The sequence below is a fragment of the Lissotriton helveticus genome, chromosome 8, assembly GCF_964261635.1.
Source record: "Lissotriton helveticus chromosome 8, aLisHel1.1, whole genome shotgun sequence".
In the NCBI taxonomy this organism is placed as follows: domain Eukaryota; kingdom Metazoa; phylum Chordata; class Amphibia; order Caudata; family Salamandridae; genus Lissotriton; species Lissotriton helveticus.
The window spans coordinates 968,846,113-968,871,167 of record NC_136069.1 but is presented as its reverse complement, the minus strand read 5'-3'; the positions used below and the strand labels follow the sequence as shown (position 1 = coordinate 968,871,167).

Here is a 25,055-nt window from a genome sequence, read left to right as displayed (position 1 = left end):
TGAAATAAAAAAGGGAGATGTTGAAAACAAAAAGCGAGGATATTATTTTCCCCATGGAAGTACCTTGAAGCAAAGACACTTTTAGATGGGAAACAGCTAAAATAAAGTAATTTTTGCCCTAAATGTTGGATGCTTTCCATCTAAATAAGATGTGTTAGCATGTATATCAACTCCAACACTCCCTTGTCTTTATCTTGAAAGAGGCAGGACGCAGGTTGAAAGAGCACTGGGAAAGGTTATGGATTATATAGAACCCCCGATGAGATTGGCTGGGGATTCTTTAGCACTCCTGTATTTTCCTGTCTCTGAGCGGTGGACTTCCCCTCAAATGGCAATGACTAGGTCGAGGGAGAGTGACATGGAGGTAATGCTCTCAAAAATCTGCCAAAATCTAAGTTTTAGAAAGTTGAAGTGAACAAGGGAGATTTATGACTGATTGAGAACTATGATAGTATGTGCACATCATCTATCCCATTGTTCCCCACACAAATCGAATTACAAAGTTAAGCAACTAGTAAGTTATGATATTTGCGGTTTAAAGTTTGCGAGCACTAAGGTCCATACCTATAGTAAATAAACAAAAATATTCAATCCACAAATATCGCAATCCATGAAAGTAAAAACAGGAGTTAAAAGATGAAGAACTGCTAGATCAGTTTATGCCCTCTTTAGACTATGAATGTCATCATTAATGTTAGTGAGAAAAGGTATAGCTTGTCTCTCTACATACTCCATTTTAGTTTTCCTGTTTGGTGTAAGGAGATAAGGACAGGAAGTAACAGACCTTACATATTAAGTATTAAAAAAATTAGCCTTTGGGCCAAAGTTTTGTTAAGCAGCAGCAATGCAACATTATTCCTGAATGTGCATGAGCATTTTATCACAAATTTAACACAGTTTCCATGCTTCACATTATGTGGTGCCACATTACAACAAGGGGCAGTTGTACCTGTTAACCTCAGCAAAAAAGCTTGTACTAGCATTTAACCTTTAAATGTAAGTGCTTGCTGAACTGTGTCTATATATTCTTCCACATCTAAAGCTAAATGTGCACCAATACCACAATTACTAGATGCAGAAATGCAATTATCATTTGAGGTATTATTGTAAATTGTCTGAAATTCTCTAACAATTGGTCTTGGCAGTGGCCTTTAATGCAACTGCAGGACCTTGAAAACATTTCTAAGAAATATTTTAGCTAGTGTTTTAAAATGCCTAGCCCCATGACTGTCAACACGTTCATATAAATCCTGGCCTGCTGTTTCAATCTGTAACCTAATCTAATTCTAGATAAATGTGTAAATACCTGTCTGGCTAATGTTCAAGAGTGATATTTAATTTGCATATTGTCTTACTTACATTGTAGAGCAGTAAATTGAGAGTACTGATGAATGTGCCATTGCTTTCTGTTACTGAAATTGCTGCTGAAGACCTTAAATAATAAAAAGACAAATGTACAATAATTATAATATTATTTCTATTCTGTTTATTAAAATGCCCATTTACATCATTAGTAAATATCATTATTTTAAACACATGTACAATAACTTATCAGTATGTTGTTCAAAATAGTAGTCACTGCTCCCTACAATGTAAGACTATTTTATATATATATATGTATGTATGTATCCTTAAAGTTTTTCCGCCACACCAACCATCCAAAGGTCGAAAAGCAGACCCAAAGTAAGTGAAATGCAGGTTTATTCCAAAAATGCCCACACCTCCGCCATTACGCGTTTCAACCTCCAACAAGGCCTTGATCAGATGACACGTTTCGGAGACATTTTTTTCTTTTTAAAGTGCTAGTGCAGAAAACACACGTGATAAAAAATCATAGACATAGACGGTACATTCAGTATTGTCATAGAAACCTGGTTACCGTACTGCATTTATAAAATCAATTCATGAATTGAGATGTACTAAATATGTGCAAAGAGAGCAAAGTATATTATATAAATATTCATGATTGCATAACTATTTAAAATCACACAATTTCTATTGGGTAACATTTCAATAAACAAATTCCCTTAAAAAATGTGCTTTGAAGACAGAGCTGAAATCGGTGTATGAAAGGAACAAGATGACATAAATAATTTTACATATATATATATTCACTGGAAAAAACATAGGTTTCAGCCACGTTATAGTTAGGAATTAGCATTTAAAAAACCTTAGAAATTCACTGAAAAAACCATAGGTTTCACCCATGTTATAGTTAGCTGGAAATTTCTCTCATACAAAACCATTGAAATTCCTCCAATATAGTTAGTTCAGCTAACTATAACTCGCACGCCCGCAATGCACTGCTGATGACGTCACATATTACATCACTCATGACATGGTCAGTGAATTCACTCATGACATCACTGATGACATCTCAAATGACATCACTGATAACATCACTGATGACATCATCCAGTGAATGTGTGTCTTTCTGAAAAATAAATATTTTTAATATATGTATATCTAAAGTTCGATGGAAGAATAAATGGATAAATAAGTGTATAAATTGATTTTTTTGTAAAATTGAGTGTATAACTGACTTATTAAGTGTATCTTAGTGAATACATGTATTAGCGAGTGATGTTTAAATATGTAAATATCTGTATCAGTGCCTCACTTTGTGTATAAGTGGCTGCATGGGTTGGTGAATAGCTACATGAGTGTCTATATGTGTTATTACTTGGTTTTTTGAGTATCAGTATGAGTGTCTGTATGGTTTGGTGGGGTTATTACTTAGCGCACAGATGCATGAACGACTGACTCACTGTTTGAATGTGTTTTGAAGATAGGATGTGTGCAGGACTGTATGGGTGGATGAGTGTGTGTATGGGTATGTTAATGAGTGAATGGCTGTCTCAATAGTGTCTTTATGACTAACTACATATGTTTTAAACTAGTATATGTGAGTATTGATGTATATAAGTGAGTATATGTGAGAGTGAGAGATTGGAATAGTTCCTGTATAAATAAGTATGTGTTTCTATAAGTGATTGTTTAACCCCTTCCGTGCGGCTGCGATTCCCCCCCGGTGCTGAGCCCTAATGAAAACGGGCGTGGTCATGCCGGAACGGTTCCATCATGAGCACAGCTCGACCGATGCTTATGACGAAACCGTTCCGTCATGAGCATCGAAGGGGTTAAGAGAGTAAGTATGTGTACGTTTCTGTAGAAGTGAGAGTAGTGGTGTGTGTATAGCTGTATATGCAAGTAAATGGATGTTTTATAGTTTATTTGCATGTGTGAGTATGTGTGTGAGTAACTCTATGGATGAGTGTCGGTGTGTAACAGGATGTATAGGTGTATGAGTACATATGATGAGTGAGTACATGTATGAGTGACTATATAGAACTGTTGGTGAATGAGTGGGTGTGAACTTACTTGAAGCCGTGAGGGAAACGGCCAGCGAACCTTGCGCCAGCGCCAGCGCCCCTGCAACCACTCCTGTACCGCCGTGAGGGAAACGGCCATCACCGCCACCGCCACAGCGAGGACGCCGCACGGGCCGGGACTCCACTTCCCAGGTGCCCCGGCAGCTGCAGGCGCGGCAGTGACGCTACAGGAGCGCCCGGAGGCGCGATAAAGCACGGAGCGCCCTGAGCTCCTTGGGAACTTACTTGAAGCCGTGAGGGAAACGGCCAGCGAACCTTGCGCCAGCGCCAGCGCCCCTGCAACCACTCCTGTACCGCCGTGAGGGAAACGGCCATCACCGCCACCGCCACAGCGAGGACGCCGCACGGGCCGGGACTCCACTTCCCAGGTGCCCCGGCGGCTGCAGGCGCGGCAGTGACGCTACAGGAGCGCCCGGAGGCGCGATAAAGCACGGAACGCACCCGCGAGTCGCACGCGGGAGCGCCCGTGCGAAGCCCGGGCAAAGGGCGGGCCCTCTGAGGCCCTCAGAGGTCAACAGTGGTTGGGCGGGCCACCCATCCAACGCCCCCCCCTTCAAAGGTGAGCAGTTTTTGTTGGCTAGTTTGCTGTTAAAATGGCCAAACGTAACGGTTCTTGCAAAACTATAGACCCAGTCATCCAGGTCGCTGAAACCTCTGCATCCCTCATTACGTCCTTTGAGACATTATTAGACACTGCATTCAATGAGATTGCTGAAACTGAGAGGAGGCTCTCCATGGGTCCACTTACCACTAACCAGCCAACTGCAACAGGTAGTTTAAGTGGTAACATGCATATATTCCCTGAAGTAATCGTGGAAAAACAACAATCTCCTGTTAATCTGCCAATTGTCCTGGAGGATGAAAACAATATTACGCATACAGTCCCTGCCGTAGCTCCGGATCCTACCCCTCCATCATCAACCACTGAGGTTACTGGGAATACAGGAGCTAAGCGTAAAAGGGGCATAGTAAAACTACCATACAACAAAAGGAAGCAGCCCCCTAGGAGTGTTAATCAACCAACACCACAAAGCATGTGGAGCAGGGGGAAGAAACAAAAACATTATACAGTATCCGTGCAGGCCCAACCCCATCTGGATGATGTCGTTGTTATAAATAATGATGGTCTAAATTCAATGACTATTTCCACCCAGACTGATTTTCCCAATGTAAATAGTCCTCACTCTAAATCAGAGGGGAATCTCATCGAGACCATTGCGGATACAATTTTTAAGCAACTCGAAGGTCAAATGATCAGACAATTTAATAATATTTTTAAGAGACTTGACAGACTGGAAACTTTAATCAAAAATGATGATGCCAAAAGAAAAGGCACAGTGTGCCTGGATAAATTAAGAGGTGAACGTCTGCTAAAAAACCTGGAATCTACTACCCGTGCGCTCACTAGTGGTGATCACACAAAAAATGGCAAAAATGGCAATCCGCCCACAGTAAATAGGGTTAAGGAATTACAAGTTGCAAATGGTCCGCCAAAGACTGTACCATCTGTGGCGATCACAAGCATAAGGGAAAGTAATCCCCCTGACTCTTTAAGTAAACCTTCCTTGCCCTCCACTGTTACTAGCGCACCTAAGATTAATTATAAATGTAATTCTGTCATAGACACAACAACGCAGATGGTTTCTTCAAATTCCAGCCAGCGCCACAATAAGACCCCACATGAAGACACCAGGCCTTTTAAACATCAAGGCCCTGCCTTACATCTTCCACCTGAGGCGTGTCCTTACGTCTTAGTTCTGGCTGGCATTCCACCCCTCAGGGAAGGACAAGGAGAGTCGTGGGTTCAATTGCACAATAAATGTATTGATTGGCTAACCAAGCACAAGGGGGTCGGCTATGACGTTTCCAAAGAAATCATATCCACACGCCGAGTAACTTGGGTTGGTCCTCTTTTCAAAAACATTAACGGGGACTGCATCATAGTCAATTTCAGGAACCCTGGTACTGCGAAATCTCTGTTAAACAAGAACTTTGGTCATCATGGCCCATCCACTGTGGTGACCCCCTTACCGCTAAATTACTTTTATCGCCCTCCACACAAAATGATGCAGCCTCCACCTGTACTCTCATTACATAACAGGTTCTCAATACTCCATGATTTGGGTACACTGGATTGACTGCCTCCCACTACTGAAGAACCTGTCTCTGTGTGTCCGGCTCTTGATCATACAGTGGTAAAATTTTTTGAGGTACCCCCGCTAACACCCGAAATTTTTCTGCTTGAAACACCATGCGAACAACAGAGGCAAACTACAACAGTACTCTCCCTAGGAACTGACCAGGACCCTTGCCTGAGGCCTGATAAAAATTTGTCAATCCTCAGTTGGAACATTGCTGGCCTGAACGCTAAGACGGAAATCACATCTTGGAAGGACTGGGTCATTTGTCATGATGTATTGATGTTCCAAGAAACCTGGTGTACTGATGATCTGCTATTTGAGGGGTACAGCTGCCATAACAGGACTGTCTTGGCCCCCCCTTTAGGCCGTCCTAGCGGGGGCCTCTCTATTTGGGTTAAAATATCGGCAGAAGTTAAAATCGATACACTCCAAACCAATTGCCCAAGTTTCATGGCATTGGCATACATTAAAAGGACAAGGCTATGTTTGATCAACTTCTACAATAATGACTTTTTGTCCCAACCTAATCGTAATTTTATTCTTTTATTTGAGTTTATTGATGAAATTATGGATGGACAGAAATATGGGAAATTCGACGGTAGCTGTATAGGAGGGGATTTCAATGCACACTTACACTTTAGAAACCCCCCCTGTAGAAGAGGTATAGAACTTTTAAATCTCCTTGCAACCAGAGACCTTGTAAATTGCATGGAGCATGCTGGCATGGAAATCAGCACTGTCCCATTTCCCACTTTTATTGGTCATGGTAGTGGCACTACGGTTGATTATGTATTTGTTTCACCCCCTGTCGCTAATGTTTTAACGAAGGCTGAGGTTGTGTGTAAAGCATATAGTGACCACTTCCCTATTGTAATTCACCTACTACTTCCGAGGGGTAAGTGCCCACAAAATGAAATAGGTGCAAGAAACTTGGAAGATTCAACTGACAAATTGAGGGTAATTTGGAGGGGCGTGAACAACAGGGGAATCCTGGCAAAAGTTATTAAAAAACATCCAGCCTTGATTGATACCTGCCTCACCATCGATGACCACGGGGGTAATATAATCACATCATTTAGTGAACTCTGCTCAGTAATAAAAAGTGAGATCTCCAGACCTGCTTCGAGGAAATCTGAGGAAACACCTAGATGGTTTGATGCCTCTTGCTCTAAGGCAAATAGGAAGTTAAGGGCTGCTCTAAAATCTGAACCCAGGGATATTCCCCAAATAAGGTTACTCAGAGCAGAGTATAAATCTACCCTACGTAATAGAACTAATGAACTGGTTAAGACCCACTGGGATTCCTTGGCACGCTCGGCCGAATTGAAAGACACTACTGGGTTTTGGAGGGAGGTAAAGAACCTAAGATCCATAGGCTCGAACTTAACGGCAATTAATTGTAACATCACTGGATCTACATGGGTTGAACATTTTGCTAAAATTTATGCCACACCGGACAACCCCGCTTTAACCTCCGTCCCCTTAAGCCCCCTTAACATCTCTGTGTCTGAGGTCAAGGATGCTATAGCTGAAAGCGCAGGAAACAAAGCGCCTGGCCCCGATGGGCTCTCAATTGATCAGTTAAAGTGTGAACTTAACTTTTGGGCCCCATTGCTATGTAATGTTTTTAATAATTTAACGAATGAACAAATTCCAGAAACATGGACGTGTAGCACTATCGTGCCCATCTTTAAAAAAGGCGACAGGCTGGATCCCGGGTGCTACCGCCCCATATCGTTAATCGATAATACTTTGAAAGTTTTGGGGAGGGTTATTTTTAAAAGGATTAAAACCTGGGCGGACGAGTGTAAGATTCTACACCCTAGCCAGCTTGGTTTTCGTAGCAATGTTGGCACGGTGGAACAATGTTTGAACTTGAGTTTGATTATGGCAAAATACAACATTGCTAAAAAATCCCCTCTATATTTTGGTTTTATGGACTTAAGTTCGGCATTTCATTTTGTTAATCGTTCCCGTCTATGGTCCACCCTTCTTAATTATGGTTTGGATGATTATTTGGTCCACTTTTTAGCTTTTTTACATAGTGACCTAAGAGCTCGTGTGCGCATTAATCAATCTGGCGAAGTCTCTGACGACATTAGCATTGGCAGGGGGGTCAGACAGGGGTGCGTGCTGGCCCCCCTCCTTTTTATTCTCTATATTAACAATTTGAGCTCCTCGCTGAGTACTTTATCAAAAGATGTACCCCATGTGAATGGAGTTCCTATACCCACCCTCCTTTACGCTGATGATGCGGTCCTAATGGGCCGCACACCAAAGGCACTCCGTATTTTAATCTCAGGCTTTGTCCATTTTATGGCAGACCTAGGCTTGACCACTAATTTTAAAAAATCTCTAATTATGAGCTGTGGCCCCAAAAAATATAAAATTGCTGAGATTAAATCAGGGTCTAATGTTTTGAAAAGTACTTGCACTTTTCCCTATCTGGGATTGCTATTCTCAAATACTGGTTCGTGGCAACCACATGTTTCTTATGCTAGGAATAAGTTGGGTAAAGCTATAAATTGTGTTACCTCTTTGAGACAACCCAAACACGCTGATGTGATTACACCACTAGTAAAGATTTATCAAACCCAATGCATCCCAACTGGTACTTATGGCGCCGAGGTGTGGGGCTATACAAACTGTATCCATATCCAAACTGAAGAAAATAGGTTCTGTCGGAAGGTGCTGGGTGGGGTTATCTGTTCCCCTTACTATATATGCCATAATGAATTAAACATCTCATATATAGAAGATTTCGTAAGATCAAGACCAGCACTCTTCTGGCTAAAGACATGGATTAACCCGGCTGCCACTTTGACTCGTGATATAATCTTGGACTGCTTAAAATGCGACAGGGCACACTGTATACCATGGTTAAAAGCTGTAAAAGAATGCCTTGACAGCGTAGGACATGGTCATTTGTTTACTTCACCCAGTTTAATAAATCGCTCCCACAAGACTATTATTCATAGGGCATTGTATCATCTGTACAGAGAAGAGCGGGAAAGGAAAAACCTGTTAAAATGTACCGTTATAAAATACATGGGCTATTCTGAACCTCAAATTAAACACCCAGGCCCCCCACACAGGTATTTACGTTTACACCTTGGCAGATGGAATAGGAGCTTACTGTTTCGCTTTCGTGATGGGAGCATAGTAAATTTACTAAACTTCCCTTTGGGTTACAACAAACATTTAGAAACTCTGTATTGCCCTTGCAACCCAAATATGAAACAGAGCCTTATGCACTTTTTGTTTTTCTGCGGTTTTTATAAAAATCTCTCCGCTCATTATTTAATGCCCTACTGTAGAAATTATAGGCTGACTTGCTTTAGAAAGGCGCTGAGGACCTTTTTATTACTGGGTTCAGATGAAGTAATATTCAGAGTGAGCTGCTTTCTTAAAGCTGCCGTTCGATCACGAGCCACTTTATATATTGATGTATAACATCCGCATACTGTACTTTTTATGCACTTTATAAACTCTGTTTTTTGCACATCTGGCACTTTTTGCTTCTTTGCACATTACTGACGAGGACCCATTAACGTTGCTGCTATTATTCATCCTTTTTTTCTGTTTTTTAGAAAACATTTTTAATTGTATATAATGCTGTTTTTAAAAAAGGAGGGACATTCTGTGTGTTACTGTGAAATTGATTGATTGGTTTATGTCTTTTTCCCAGCTGTCATATTATTATTATTATTGTACTGTATTGCTTTGAAACTGTACTTACTTGCACTTTTATGGATGTTTTTATTCCGAATAAAGATCTTTTGACTTGACTTGAGTGGATGTGATAGTAGATTTTGGAATTACTGAATAGGTTGTTGTAACTGGTATTGGTATCTCGATTGTTTTGACATTTTTTGTTTCAATTTTTCAATGTGTGTATCAAAGGTTATATTACGCTGATAGGAGGTCTGCCACTCTTTCACAAGGATGATGTCATCAGGGATGTCATCAGTGATGTCATTTGAGATGTCATCAGTGATGTCATGAGTGATGTCACTGACCATGTCATGAGTGATGTAATAAGTGACGTCATCAGAAGTGCATTGCGGGCGCGCGAGTTATAGTTAGCTGAACTAACTATAATGGAGGAATTTCAATGGTTTTATATGAGAGAAATGTCCAGCTAACTATAACATGGGTGAAACCTATGTTTTTTTCAGTGAATTTCTAAGGTTTTTTAAATGTTAATTCCGAACTATAATGTGCCTGAAACCTATGTTTTTGTCAGTGAATTTCTAAGGTTTTTTAAATGCTAATTCCTAACTATAAGGTGCCTGAAACCTATGGTTTTTTCAGTCAATTTCTAAGGTTTTGTAAATGATAATTTTAAAATATACTAATTATTATATTTCTTTCTTTTTATAGTAATTTCCTACATTTTTATTATAAATACTTATGTTTATTTTTTTTGAAGTTACATTTCATATTTTAATGTAAAATAATAACAAAAGTAAATTCAAAAAGAATGTAGTGCTAGTGAAACTGCCTGGGTGAATTTGTAAGTGTTTGTTAGAGGCAGCTTTACAATACCCTTGTGCCTCTTTTACACCACCGTTGCATCACTTTTCGGATGAAGCGGTGGTGCAAAAGATGCGCCATGGTATGTGGTATTTAGAATGTGATGTATCTGGGAGGTGTGTCACATTGTAAATCCCTGTACCAGAAGGAGACACTCCTACATGGGAAGGGGGGGCGTTCCGGCGCAGGAACACCTCCTAAAAATGGCTGACTGAAATCTACAAGATTTCACTTTGTCACTTTTGGCCTCATGCTGTGTCAAAACCCTGCACTACCTTAAAGCAACTGTAAGGATTGACACAGCAGTCTGAGCATAGGACCCCCAGAGCATTGCTGGAGATACGTTCCACTTGCAACATAACTGAAACAAAGCACCACCTTTACAGCATAGATACATCACATATATGTGCCATTTTTGTCCCATGGTAAATCACATTGTAAATACAGCACATCCATGGTGGTGGTGTCATGGAGCACAATAACTGACATATTCCTGGGGATATGCCAGTATTTGTGTATGTCCCCATTAGTGTTTTATTGTAGTGAATGGATTACTACATACCGATGAATGAGTCACTAGAAAACTAAAACAACAGTGACAGAGTGTTTGGTGGAAGTGTAAGGATACAAACTGTTAAATTGAACGTATAAAAGACAAATTTGCAAGTACATAGAAGATTGCATACATCGCTCAAAAGGGTTTAAAGCAGTCTATGCCCTAAGGCCTATTTTAATGCATGAGCACTTAGGCAGTGAGTGGATGATTATAGTTCTGCAAGGAAGGAACCTGATTGAATTTATAACAGCCTCAGTTTTACCACAGTATACAGATAAACACATACTGCTGAATGGCTCATTACAATATTGAAACAGTAGTGTGAGAATGTTTGCTGGAAATATAAGGATACACATTGAGGAATTGAACGTATAAAACATAAGTTTGCTGGTGCATAGAACAGTGCATGCACAATCTATAGAGGTTTGAAACAGCCTATGGACTAAGGCCTCTTTTAATCCATGAGTATCTAGATACTGACTGGATCATTACACTTCTGCAAAGAAAGATCCTCACTAAATGTATTACAGCTTCAGTTTTACCATGGTACAATGGAAAAGAACATACTGCTGACTCGCTCACTACAATACTAAAACAGCAGTGTCAGAGTGTTTGGAAGAGGTCTAAGGATACAGACTAGGGAATTGAAGGCATAAAACACAAGTTTGCAGGTGCATACAAGACTGCATGTATACACCATACGGATTTTAAGCAATCCATACCCTCAGACCCACTTTGCATATTTTAAATCAATACAATCATTTAAAGAATATATAACTGAATCTATAAGTGCTTCACTTTAAATACAATAAACACATTAGTAGATAGTGCTCAAACCTTTATTATTTTTAAACAATACCTTTATTCTATTAAATTCTCATAATTTAACACACATTCCAATACAAGTTCATCAGATATGTCATACAGATCAATTCCCTCGTTAGCAATTTCTGAATTAATTTGTTCTAAACTTTCAACATAATTTAATACTTCCAGAAATTCTTCATCAAAGCTTTCCTCTTCGAAATCACACCTCATGTCTGCAGCACTAATTTCCCCTTCTTCACTCTCATTGCCTGTGACAGATACGATTAGTTCTTCAATTATACTCAAGGAAATAGCCAACATCTCCTCAGTATGAGGCTGTTCTCTTTCAATTATTTTTCCTTTATGTTCTTGCTCCTTGTATAAAAATATAAACAGTTAATTTGATCACTTTTCATGATATATAATACAAAACTACAGTTTTCACCTATTTTGGCCTCCAAAAAATACTATATAAAATAAATACTATTATCTAATAACATTCCATTAGCAGAGTTTTAGTCCTTTGCAAAGTTATATAAATATAATTACTTATAAGGATATCCTGTTCTTATCTGTTCATAAATTTGGAAGACAGTCACTCCTTATGACTATCGGAAAAGACTCAGGCTGTTATAGTAAAATACACTACTAAAAAATGTAGAATATGTCTATTCACCTTACCCATTCCAAAATAGTAAATGTGTTTTACTAAATTGCAAAGGATACTATTCATTGTCCATAATAACACTGTGTATCTGTGTATATTTAGACATCATTATCACACTACTTTTTGAATACTTCATGTGTTTACTCTATCTCTATTCCTCATCTATAACTTAGTCTAACTCTGCTAATTACCAACCCCTTCGACTTTCGAACTAGCCTCTCCTCTAGTATTTATCTGCAACCTTGTAGCTTGCGGTTCTTTATTTTTCTCACGGCTTAGTACCTATAATTACGTAACATTAATTAACCTAGGCCTCTCAGTTTATTGTCTAATTTTTATATTGTTAATTTCCTTGTGTTCTTCTACTAACCGTTCTTTATGCAGTTGCTTGTTATCTATTCTGTCAATCCTCGAATATCTTGTGTTTTTCACTAATGTTCCTTCTTAATTCAAAAGTCTTTCTAGTATTCCTTACTCAATGTGTTCTTTTTCCTTAAGACCTTGCTTAACACAAATTTTATCGTTTCTTGTTTTAAGTTAGAGAAAATACATTGACTGAGTACATTCAATATTATCTATAATGTCAGGTAAGTTTACTTACTCACTAACTTGTCATACAACGTTCTTTATCTCTCACAGAAATATTTGCACTTTCTCTTCAGGAATGTCTAAGGAGCAATTGAAAACGGGTCTAAACTCTGGAACGTCTTCGGTGAAGTGTGCACTCGTTACTGAGCATGCGCCTCACCAAGGATTCCCCACAACTCTGAGGTAAATGACTAGACCACCACTGCGTCTTTCAGCCATGGCCCGTGGAGGAATTGCGGTGGGACAGGCAGGCGGGGTGGGGGAGGGGCAGGGTGGGGGGTGATAAACAACAGAATCTGGATGATTGCAGGTAAGTAAACAATTAAATTAATAAAAGGAATTTTGTTCCGCACCCTGCATCGCATTTTGCGATGCAGGGCACGCTGCGAAATTCGTTTTAATAATGTAATTGTTTACTTACTGCAATCATCCAGATTCCGCTCTTTATCATTCCTCCCACGCCCCGCCTGCCTGCCCCACCGCAACTGCCTCCACCAACCTCGGCTGACAATTACTTGTACTTACCTTAAGCATAATAAATAATAAAAAAATTATATATTATAAAATTATCACCTGTGGAAGACACAAGAAAATACAGTTACAATATATATTTTACAACACACAATAATTTGTAAACCATTTCATTTGCCTTTTTTGCTGTTCTCAGAATATATTGAATTTTACTAGAAACAGTGAGTTCAATAGTACTCATCACATAACAGCAGGCAAAAAAAAGACAATCAATAAGATTATCTTAAAAAAAACATTCAACATTCTCATTAACAATCTAAAAAATAGAAATAAAACATATCTTAAATGTTTTTTTCTAAGAGCAATTTCTTACGTAAATATGACACATCTAAAACAATCATAAAATAACAAAACATTATGATTAATTTTCATACACTGTAAATAATGTTACTTACAAATATATGCTGACAAAATACACAACTACAAGTCCTTTATGGTTTCATTTACTTTTCCACACGGCCAAATAGTATGCATCAAATCCTTAGTTTGGAAATTGTTCAATAGTAATCCTGAGCGTCCGCCTCCCGGCCTTCTGATCCAAAACCACCGACATCATCTACGGGTCCCCCAGGACTCATCCATCAGTCCAACGCTGTTCAACATCTACATGGCCACCGTCACACAAATAGCCCACCATCACAACTTCAACAACATCTCCTACACAAACAACACCCAGCTCATTCTCTTCCTCACCAAGAAGCCACATACCACCAAAAGAAACGTCCACAAAACAATGAAGGACGTCACCAACTGCATAAAGAGCAGCACTGTAAACATAAAATCACACAAGATGAAGGTACTCACCCTCACACCCACCCCCTCAGCCTCGGACAACTCCTGCTACCTGACTACACTGTGAACAGTATCAACACCTACCAACCATGTCCACAACTTAGGATTCAACCTCAACTCCTCCCTCTCCATGTGTAACCAAGTCTACATCATCTGCTCGTTCTGATATATCACACTACACATGCTTCACAACATTTACAAGTAGATCCTAACCAAAAGAAGAAGAACAGTGACACAGGCCCTCATCAGCTGCAGACTGCACTGTGGCAAAACCCTCTACACAGGAATTCCAGCTAAACACCTACAACAACTACAACAAATCCAAAAGACCTCCACCTGAGTGTTCATCAATGTCCCCTGTTGCATCCACATCACCCACCACTTTATACACCTACACTGCCTCAATATCAACAAAAGGATTACCTTCAAGCTCCTCACCCTCACTTACAAAATACTCTACAACACCAGACTAATCTACCTTAACAGCAGTAATCTTAAAGGGCAAATTTTGATCTTAAAATTTTGCCTTTAAAAATATTAGGTAAGAAGTTGGTAACTCTTTGGGCAAGCGCTGCTTAAAAACTAATTGACTATCATTACAATGAATCCAACCTTTTAGACATTTTAAATAAACAATGTAATGTCCAGATGTGGTAGAAGGTCCATCATGAAAAATAATTGCAACAGCTACAAAAGTAGTTCCTGATATTGAATATTGACCAGCTACAAAATGTTTAATTAAAGTTTCCAATTTTCTTCCATCAGCTCTACAACGTTGCAGCATTGAAATAACATACTGTCCATATCTTTGTATAAGTAAAATGATGACATTTCTGATTTACATTGGCTACACTCCATGTTTTGACTTTCTCCTCTAATTAGATTGTTAAAAGACACCGATTCACAGTCAGGTAAAGTCAAATATATGAATCTTTCAGTGTCTATGTTAGTGCTACATGTAAACAAACAATTTTGACAGTCATGTTGCCATTTATTAGAAAGGCCAAAAAGGTTTTCAACATCTATACCTTCATCTTCCAGTACACCAAGCATAAACATTAAATATTCCTGACAATCTTGCTGAATATTCTGTGTAAATTGAGTACAGCCAGAACATATGTCCAAAACATTTTGAATATCAGAAACACTTTGAATTTTACTTTTATCACTACTACATTTCTCATAAACAGAATTCAACAATGAACAGAATCTTTTGTCCCGATTTTCTACAATTTGCTGTTGCAAACTTTCAAGAAAAAAACCAACATTAATAACTACATTAGCATAGCAGTTGACACCACAACTATTTTCAAACCGATAACCAACATTCTCTTCAACACTGTCCTTTCTCTTTTTGCTTGCAGGCGCAACTTTATCTTGTTTTTTTTCTTTCTCTACGGTTTCCCTTCAGATATTCTCAAATCTTCTTCTTCTACATACCACACGCTTTTCAAATACTGGATATTGACCTAAATTGGGTGCATATTCTCTTCTTAACCTTTTATACTCTTTCACACAATTTGCATCTGCACTAACCTTTGTCTCAACAAAATCAATCAAGTACAATCCAGATAAAGTTCTCACTCGAGACAAAGCAACATATGCCATAACTTCTTTAAACAAGGTACTTCCAATATTCACTAAAGCACTATCTACACTTAAACCTTGAGATTTATGAATGGTCACCGCATATGCCAAAGAAACAGGAAACTATTTTCTGCAGACATACAAATCTTTAACAAGCAAAAATCGAGCTGGACAACGACTAAGTTGTTGTACTTCAGCAATTTCATCAAATTTGATTTTCAAAAATGCAATCCCACCTCTATTTACATATTTAACAAAATCGAAAATTTTACCCATTGCTCCATTTACTAAACCTTTTTCCACATTCAAATTACGTCTTAAAATTACCTTACAGTTTACACATGCATGCAAATTCTTTTCTAAACCAGCAGTTTTACTTATCGATTTTTCTAAAGAATCCAATTTCCACTTCAACTTTTCACTCAAAATAATTGTGATTCTTTCATGTTCTATTTTATCAATTGCTTCCAATTTTATAATTTCTTCATTTTCCAACTTTAACATTTCTTCATTGAATATAGAACATTCACACAGTGTTGGCATTAAGCAGATAACAGATTTGTTTTCTGCAATTCTCATGTATATTTTCTCTGGGACAATATTTTCATTTGGAAACAAATTGGAAAGTAATCGTCTCTGTAAAGCTTGTTTGCCATGTTCGGTCATTTTTCCAATTCTTATATATTGAAGAAAACTTCTATAATCAGCATCATTTGCCTGTCACATATTTGTAATAAGTTCATTATACTGAAAATATGACCAAATGTTTACATTTCCAATGCTCCCCAAAGACTTTCTAGTATCTTCATGCACCAGTGTTTTAAACACTGGTTGTCCTTTTACAGGAGTAAGTTGTAGAAGATCTCCAAAAACAATGACTTGTTTTCCTCCGAATAATACGTCATACTCTGTTTTAAGAATTTGCTGCATTCTTAAATGCACAAAGGCAAGCATTAAGTTTGATACCATGCTTACCTCATCAATATTAAGAAGTTTCATTTTCCTCAACACTCTTGAAACTTCACAAGAAGCTTCTCCAGATAGCTTGTGGTATTCTAATGTGTTTTCATGCTCTACTGGTAGCATTAATAAACGATGTAAAGAAATTCCTTTAATATTGTGGGCTACTAATCCAGTTGGAGCAGTGACAATACAAGACAAATGCGACTCAGTTCTTTTCTGTAGACAACTTGTGATTACTTTAATTAAAAAACGTTTTCCTGTTCCAGCTTGTCCACTCACATACATACGGATAGGTTCAAATGATGAGCAAGAGCGCTCTTTCTTCTCAGGAAGTAATCCATGCTGGATCTGTCATCTCACTTGCTCATATATTTCTTTCTGCTCAAGATTTAGTTGTTCTTTCAAGTTTCCTAAGTTTGTTACATCTTCTCGAGCTTGATACATTGCTGTTTCCACCTCTTCCATAGCAGTTGCTGCTTCATTTTGAACAATTGGTTCTCCTAGTGAGTCCTGACTCAACGGAGCAGAAGTTTCACTGTCTTGAGAACTATCTCTAGCAATCTAAGCTGCAATTGTAGCTTCTTGCTCAATTTCGTCGTTCAACATTTTCACATAATTAGCAAAAACAGGACATTCTATAGTTTCTTTAATTGCATTGAAGGAATCTTCATAGCTCTCAAAATCTCCAAGTAATTCCAATTCTGAATGCCATGGCTTGAAAAGTTGCAAAAGAGCTAAATAGTAAAATTCCCTTTTGTCAGGTGTTTTGCAACTCAGTTTATGGTGATTAATCAAATGTATTTTTCTTTCTTTCACCAGACATCCTTCAGAACCAATCATGGCATATATACCATTATTGATATTTTCTAAAATATTCTGTTTAAAAATATAGTTTTGCAGCACTACATAGAGACAAATGTTCTCAAGATGATGACTTTTATTTGGATATGTATCCAAAATATTTGTTTTCACAATATCTGTACTTTCTGGCTCTTTTTCAGCTAAATATTCAATTGCTTGTACAGATTTAAGTAATCGGTTTCGTGTTGCAGCAAGACCTAGACTCACCCAAATGATACTTCTAGATTTGGAGTATACTCTTGCAGATGATAAGCGATCCGAGCATTCATACGCTCCAATTTCTCGATGAGATAACATCTTCAAACTGTAACAGTATAATTTCTTACTTAGACTCTTCTCATGGGAAATCTTTTCCCACATTTCCTTCAATTCCATCTTTTCTGACTTTGTTATGTACAATGTCACATATTGAGCAACAACAATGGAATTGTCTGCAACATATCGAATATCCATATTAGCATTCCACATGGACAAAATGACTGGGTTATAGTAATTTAAGTATTTTGACTCTTCATTTCTTCTTAAGTTGTAGGAATTTTTTTGAGACTTTCTTGTGATAGTATGTCGCAAAGATGACATAAAACTGTTCATTCTTCCTTTCGATATTACATGTCGTGGAAATGCAAACCGGCATTTGGTGTAGAATTTGTCCTTAGACTTGTACTTTCGACTACAGTATTTCTCACAACGATGGCTTTGGAATCGTAAAACTTGTTGTCTTAAGTCCTTATCTTGTGTACTTTTGGGTACATCACATGTAGCATATTCTTCAATAAAAGACAACACAGTATCATCTGAGTCTGTTCCAAATTTGGGAGCATCTTTGATCCATAATAGCATATGTATGTGAGGAGCCCCTCTCGCTTGATACTCCTTTCTCCAAAAGAAATCCAGAACCTCTCCAAGAGGAGGATTTTTTTTCATTGGTGATAAAAGACATCATAGCTTCAAATCTATGATTGAAATATCTGCATACATTAACAGGATCCAAAGAGCACAATTTTCCAGGTGTCTTGTATTCGATATTTAGTATATTTGGATTTGCCTCTCGAAGAAATTGAAGTAAATCATCCCAAGCATATTCAGCACAGCTTAGATTAAGAAACCATGTAGGAGTTCCTAAGTTCCGTAGCATACATTTGAGTTCTCTGTGACGACGGTACCAGTACTCATTAGTACCACGCTGACATGCCATCAGATTAATCAGCTGACATTCCTAAACATTATCTTTCTGCTGTACTTTATCCATAAATTCCTTTGCCGAAACATTTTGCACATGTACACCTGATTTCAATATATGGTTTACTGCATAAGAAAGTCCAAACAAATCACTCTCAAACAAAAGATGAAACAAATACGGAATACATTATTGAAATCTTGGATCTTCTGCATATAATCTTGATGTCCGGTATTCAGATGCAGGAATCTGCACAGGCCGTTCATCATATTGTCCTCATTTTCCTGTAGGAAACAACTGAGGGAAACAACGAGCTTCCAAGCTTTTTTCCCATACACTAATGGCACTTCCTTTTGCTTCTTTCATTTGGAATAACTCTATAGCATTCCCCATCATTTCTTTGGAATGCAGTGGATGAACATTGTAATGTTCATAGATTTCTTCAGTTCTGGACACATCCACTTTTTCAATTTGTACAGATGGCAAATCACTATCTACTTTTACAGTTATTTCTTCTTCTGCCACCTACACATTTTTGTAATATTGAATATTTTTTACCAGATACAACGTTGCCTTTTTCAATTTTCTAACATCCACTAATTCTTGCTAGATTTTCCTACTCGTAGTAGGAACGCCATTAACAAGAATAACTAAAGATTCATCCTCTACATTTTCTACACCAACAGTTTTAATATTTTTCTTTGAATCTAGAGGCAAATATACCACTCTTCCCTTTAATCCTCTCTGTAAATCTGAAGGAGGCAATTTTCCTGTCTTAGGCTCCATACCAACAATAGCCTGAAATGAATGCACACTTTGAATAAGAATAGACTCATAGGTATTTAAATCCATCAGTTCAGAAGGAATATTTACCCACTCAAGATTATTATGCACAGATATAGCAGGCATTTTGTTCTCATCTAATTTGTTATAACAATATTTACAAATACGCTGATCAGAACCCAAATCAAAACAATTCTCAACCAACAAATAAGTTGCAAAATCCTTCCACTCATTATTAGTTTCACTTTTTATATACAAATCAACACTCCTGGTCTGATTTTTATAATGAATCCATAGACAACAGATACAAGAATTATTTGGTCTTTTACCTGAAATCACCTTAAACTTTATATTTTCTTGCTCAAAATTTTGTACACTGCAATGTTCTACATTCTCTTCCACATTTTCTTCTATTAATGTCTCAGTTTCTGCACTGTCTTCCTGAGGACCAAAGTAACTAACCTGAATTTCATCACAAACATTTGTTACATCTGATACAGATCCACGCAAAAGAGCACTGTTCAACTTTTTTAACATTAGTGCTGGACTTTTTGCATAATACAATGTTCTCACTAATTTCCTCCTTTCAGAATTATGTACTGCTAACATCCTGAAATGGTGAAAAACACTTCGACATACTTTTTTTAGAAAAACAAGCCAGAGAATGACCTTGAAAACCAGCATTTTCTCTCACTCTGCAGGGGTCTAGTCCTTGCAACATCTTAATTTTTTGTTTAACACTTTTCTTAGTATAGTTACATAAGAAATTACATAAACACTCAATAGAATCTTGCCGCACACTGCAAATACTACTACAATTCCAAGTGTACATTGGAGCTTTAGGACGTCTCCCTAAATCTTCACCAGCTAACACCTCTTCTGCATTTCTAGGAACAATTTTCTCTTTCTCAATAGGACAACCATTTCTAACCTCATAAGCACGACCACTAGTGTCAACTGCATGCAACAAATCATTACTCTGAAGATAACTTTCTTCATTAAAAAAAGGCTCAGAACTTGAACTATGTTTCCATTCACCCAAAAAAAACTCACAAAAATTACTTCTGTTAATTACTCTTCTCCACTTACTTTTGGCCTACATTAAATGGATTGGCTTATCTAGTGATCTAATTCTATTGATTACTAAAATGAACAATTTTCTTTTCAATTCCAAAGCTTTCTCAACTACATTTTCTATACCTTTCTTCTTATAAAATACAGTTTTTTTCTTACATACCTTAATTTCTTTAATTAAAACTGAAACAAATCTATTATAATAAATTTTTTTCCTAATTTCCATAAATTAGTTTTTCCTCCTTTTACTATGCACAGTTTTCTCTGCACTTGATTTTCCATGACTGTTCTCTTTATTTGTATTTTTCTTTTTCGTTGCAGATACACTAATAACATTTTTCTGTATGTGCACACTACTCTTAGTCTTTAATATTTTCCTCAAAAAAAGTGTTCCTTGTCTTACCAGGACTTTCTTTCTCTGTGTTGACACATTGCTCTTCATGTAAATCTTGTTGATGACTTCTCTTCAAATACACACCTTTCTTATGTTGTTTCCGCTTTTGAAACTTATTAGGCATCATACAGTTTTTTCAGTATCGATAAGCAGAATCTATAAGAAAAAAATATATATAACATTACAAAAATAAATATATCAAATATTCGATTATATTACATACAAGAACAGAAGGAGGATTATGAGGACACATGTGGGACTATAAAAATAAAAGGATTTACAACAAAAGAGGAAGGAGTATGAAACAAGGGAAAATATAACCAAAAAGGGGAGTATAAACAGACACTGCAATATAACAGAATAAAGGAAGTATGAATAAACTTGAAAGTATCAATAGGTAAGGGGGAGAATGAGAAGAAAGATGGAAATATGAAGAGAAGAAAGAGTATAAGAAGAAAAAAAGAGATTAAGAGGACAGATGGGGCACTATAAGAAGAGAGAGAAAGACTCTAAAGAAAATAAGAAGGAATATGTGAAAGGATACACAACTATAAGAACAAAAAAGGAATACTTCAAGTTTCAAATCTTTATTTCGGTCACAAGACCGTAAAAGATATACACATAATATTATATCAGTAAAACCATATTACAATCATGTTTAAAATCAATTCAAATTTCGAAAGAGTTTTAAAAAGCAGTAATATTTAATAGGAGGGGACTCTATTACCATTATTCCCTGGCCACTTTTAGGAGCCTTGTGCGTGTGAACCACATTGCAGTTAGAAATTTTGACATCGCAAAGACAATTATCGGAGATAAGTCAGTTTTTAAGACTCTATAAGCCGGTTGAAGCTGTCTAAAACCCAGATTTTTAAGCAGAGGAACAATCCAATGCTTTCTACTGTTCCGATATGCTCTACACAAAAACACAACAAGCACATCATTCTCCTGTGAGTTATCACATGCGGGGCATGCCGAAGTGCTAGGTTGTCTCATCCATCCTTTTGTAAAGGACCTCCAAGGTAAAGTCCCATACCTCCACTGCAAGAACAGTTTTCTTGTTAAAGGGGGCATGATGTCGTTCAGGACACATTCCATGTTAAAAGTGTCTTTACTTTGGATGAAATGAGAAGTTAGTGATCCCGCATGGACGTTCACAAGTGCTCGAGCCAGCATAAAATCATAATAAGTTTTTGAGAGCGATTTCTTTGAAATGCTAATGCTGGCTCTTTCCGGGTCTGTCCATAGTCCTGGTATTCCAAGGCACTCACACATAGTCTTTATATATCTTAGCCAAGGTATGTTACTGGCTTTTGGGTTTAGTAGAAAGTCCTGGAGCTCCGCTCTGTAGATTATCAGATCTTGGCTACTCCACAAGCGCGCCAAAAAGTCAATGGTTTAAGGCCAAGTTCCTCAGTGATTGGCCTCACGCCCAAGTCCAGTCTTAAAGGGAGCAGTGGTGTACTTCCAGGAAGGATTGCTAACTGCCTAAGGAACTTGTTTTCGGCAGTTAAGAGGCTTTGAGAAAATATATGGCCCCAGAGCTCTCCTCCTTAGACAACTGGCCCTCGGGCCTGCGCTTTGTAGATTTGTATTGCAGGACCAAGCGGGCGGTAAGATGATTTACTAGCAATTCTTAAGATACCACCCGCCCTCTGGGTTAGTTTCATAGTGGATTTAACTTGATGTGCCCCCCACGTCAGGTTTTGATTCAGGGTTATCCCCAGGTACTCAAACGTCTTCACCCTTTCCAGGCTTACTTCTCCTAGCCTCGGGTTAGGTCTATTGGTCGGCATTGGGTTTAAGATCATAAATGTTGTTTTCTGCGGGTTAACTTCGAGTCCCCTTTCCCCGCAGAATTCCAGGAACCCATCTAGCACCCGCTGAATGCCCATGGGGGATTTGGACAGCAGCAGGGTATCATCCGCGAACATTATTGCGGGGACCCTGCTGCCGCACACTTTCGGGGCATCAATGTTAGGAATCCTAGCCAGGTGCTCTATTACCCCGTTCACAAAGAGGCAAAACAGGGTCGGTGCAAGCACACAGCCCTGCCTTACACCTCTGCGAACGGGGAATCTTTTAGTTAATGTACCACTTTTTCCGCACCTGACTTGTGCAAAGTTGTTTTGATGCAATTAAATAAGGATTGCTAATATGTCTTTTGGGACACCCATGTTGTCCATGACCTTCCATAGCTTGGATCTAGGCACTAAATCGAAGGCGGCACGCAGATCCACGAATACCGTGTACAGGGTGCCGCCCTCGATCAGTGCTGTCCTCCAATAGATGAGATTCAGCCTAAGTATCTGGTCAACCGTTGAGACCCCCCTCCTGAATCCCGCCTGGTATGGGCTCAGCATGTTGGTTTCCTCTAGCCAATTCTGTAGCCTGTTTAGCATCAACCTCCCAAAGAGCTTCTGGGAAACATCAATCAGGCTGATTGGGCGGTAATTGGCCGGCAGCAGAGGGGATCCCTTTTTGAATATAGGGACCACCTCTGCTCCCAGCCAAGTATCCGGAACCCCCATTCCTCCAAGGACCGCATTGAATATTAGCATCAGGTATGGGGCCCATATCCCCGGCTCTGGTTTGTAGAGGTCTCCGGGTACCCCGTCTAGACCAGGGGCTTTGGACACCGAAAGCCCTGCAATGGCAGCCTGGACCTCTTTTATCGTGAATGGTTCGCCATCTGGTGGGGCCTCAAGGGTATACGGGGTGTGCATCGAGACGTCTTCCTCTAGAGCGTAGAGGGACTGAAAATGAGTCTCCCACACGCTCGGGGCAATGTTGGGCTCAATAGCTGTGGGAAGATCTTCCGAACCGTGATTCACAATTCTCCAGAATTTACGGGAGTCTCTGTTCCCTAGAGCTCTCGTGAGTTTCTCCCAGTGGGCTTCATCCCACTCCACCCTAGCATTTGACAGGAGATTTTTGTGTGTCCTTCTTCTCAGTCTTATTTCCTCCCTGCTGCGGCCTGCTTTGACAGCTAACAGGAGGTCGCGTTTAGACTTACGGCACGTGGAGTTATACCAGGTCTTTTTACATGTCCTGCCGCATCTATCGTTCCCCTTAGTAAAAAGGTCTGCCTCCATTACATTAATGAGATCTTCATGCGTTTGCCACAGAAGAGCCCTAGTAGCTTCATTGGAGGGTTTGTCTCCAACAGCAGCTGCCTTTTCCAGAGCTGGGATAATTTTATCATAGAGTCTCGGCAGCTTATGATCACATGAGGCCAGTTTCTCCCATCTCACTCTCCTTCTATTGCTCTCAAGGGCCAATCCTGGCTTTGGCCCTAGATTTGTCAATCCCTCAACCGCAATACCTGGTATGGCGTATTCAAGTTATAGGGCATTGTGGTCGCTGTCCCGTCTATCAATTATCTTGAAATCAATAATATGTGACCAAGATGACATTTGGACTAAGACATAGTCCAGTCTCGATTCAATTCCAATTTTATTGTAGGTGAATTTACTTGGGACGTTTGATTTCGTGCGGCCATTACATGCCCTAAGGCCATGGTTGAGTGTGAGAGCTGTTACCTGCAGGGCAAGAGGGGTCCACGCCCTTGCGGGGGGGCCATGGTAGCCGGCACCAGCCACCTTGAATCCTCCTCTAGGGAGGGTCCATCAAGAAGGCCTGATAATGGCTCGAAATGTACATTTAGGTCACCTCCCACCAGGTAAGGAAGCTCCTTGGGTATTTGACTCAAAAACACAGAGATTTCTTCAATCGTATTCGACTCTCTTGATGCGGGCACAGGTCTTGAGTAAACGTTAATTATTACAAGTTTATGGGAATTAGGCCATTCTATCTGTACCGCTAAAATATCGTCTGAGTCTACGTTTAGGGTTTTGGCGTTACAACCCAGGTGGGTAGCCACCCAGGTTGCCAGCCCTCCTGATGGTCTACCCCGACCCCCCCACTTTGCAGGTTTTGTGAAGACTGCAAAGCCCTGGCGAGTGTACTCTTCTCTTGCCCAGGTTTCCTGGAATAGACATACGCTTCTTGGATTGGTAAAGGAGGCCCATTCCTCGCATTCCAACTTGCTGCCCAGGCCCGCCACATTCCACGAGATCAAATTCAATGACAGGGGTCGTGTTGATTCTTGGGACTCAGTTTCAGCCAGCTGTATTGTTGGGGGTCCTGGTATGTCCTCATCACTTGTTCCCTCACTTAAGGCTTTGACAGTAGGCTCTGCCATCA

At 39.0% G+C, this 25,055-nt stretch overlaps 1 protein-coding gene across 1 annotated transcript in view; it reads right to left on the bottom strand.

The window, feature by feature from the left end:
* The window catches only part of ZPLD1 (zona pellucida like domain containing 1), a 2,178,405-nt gene that overhangs the window by 1,245,663 nt on the left and 907,687 nt on the right, over positions 1 to 25,055 (bottom strand). The window contains exon 4 of the mRNA XM_078656102.1: positions 1,360 to 1,432. Within this exon, the coding sequence (XP_078512228.1) occupies positions 1,360 to 1,432 (73 nt within the window). The remainder of the gene's footprint in view (positions 1 to 1,359; positions 1,433 to 25,055) is intronic.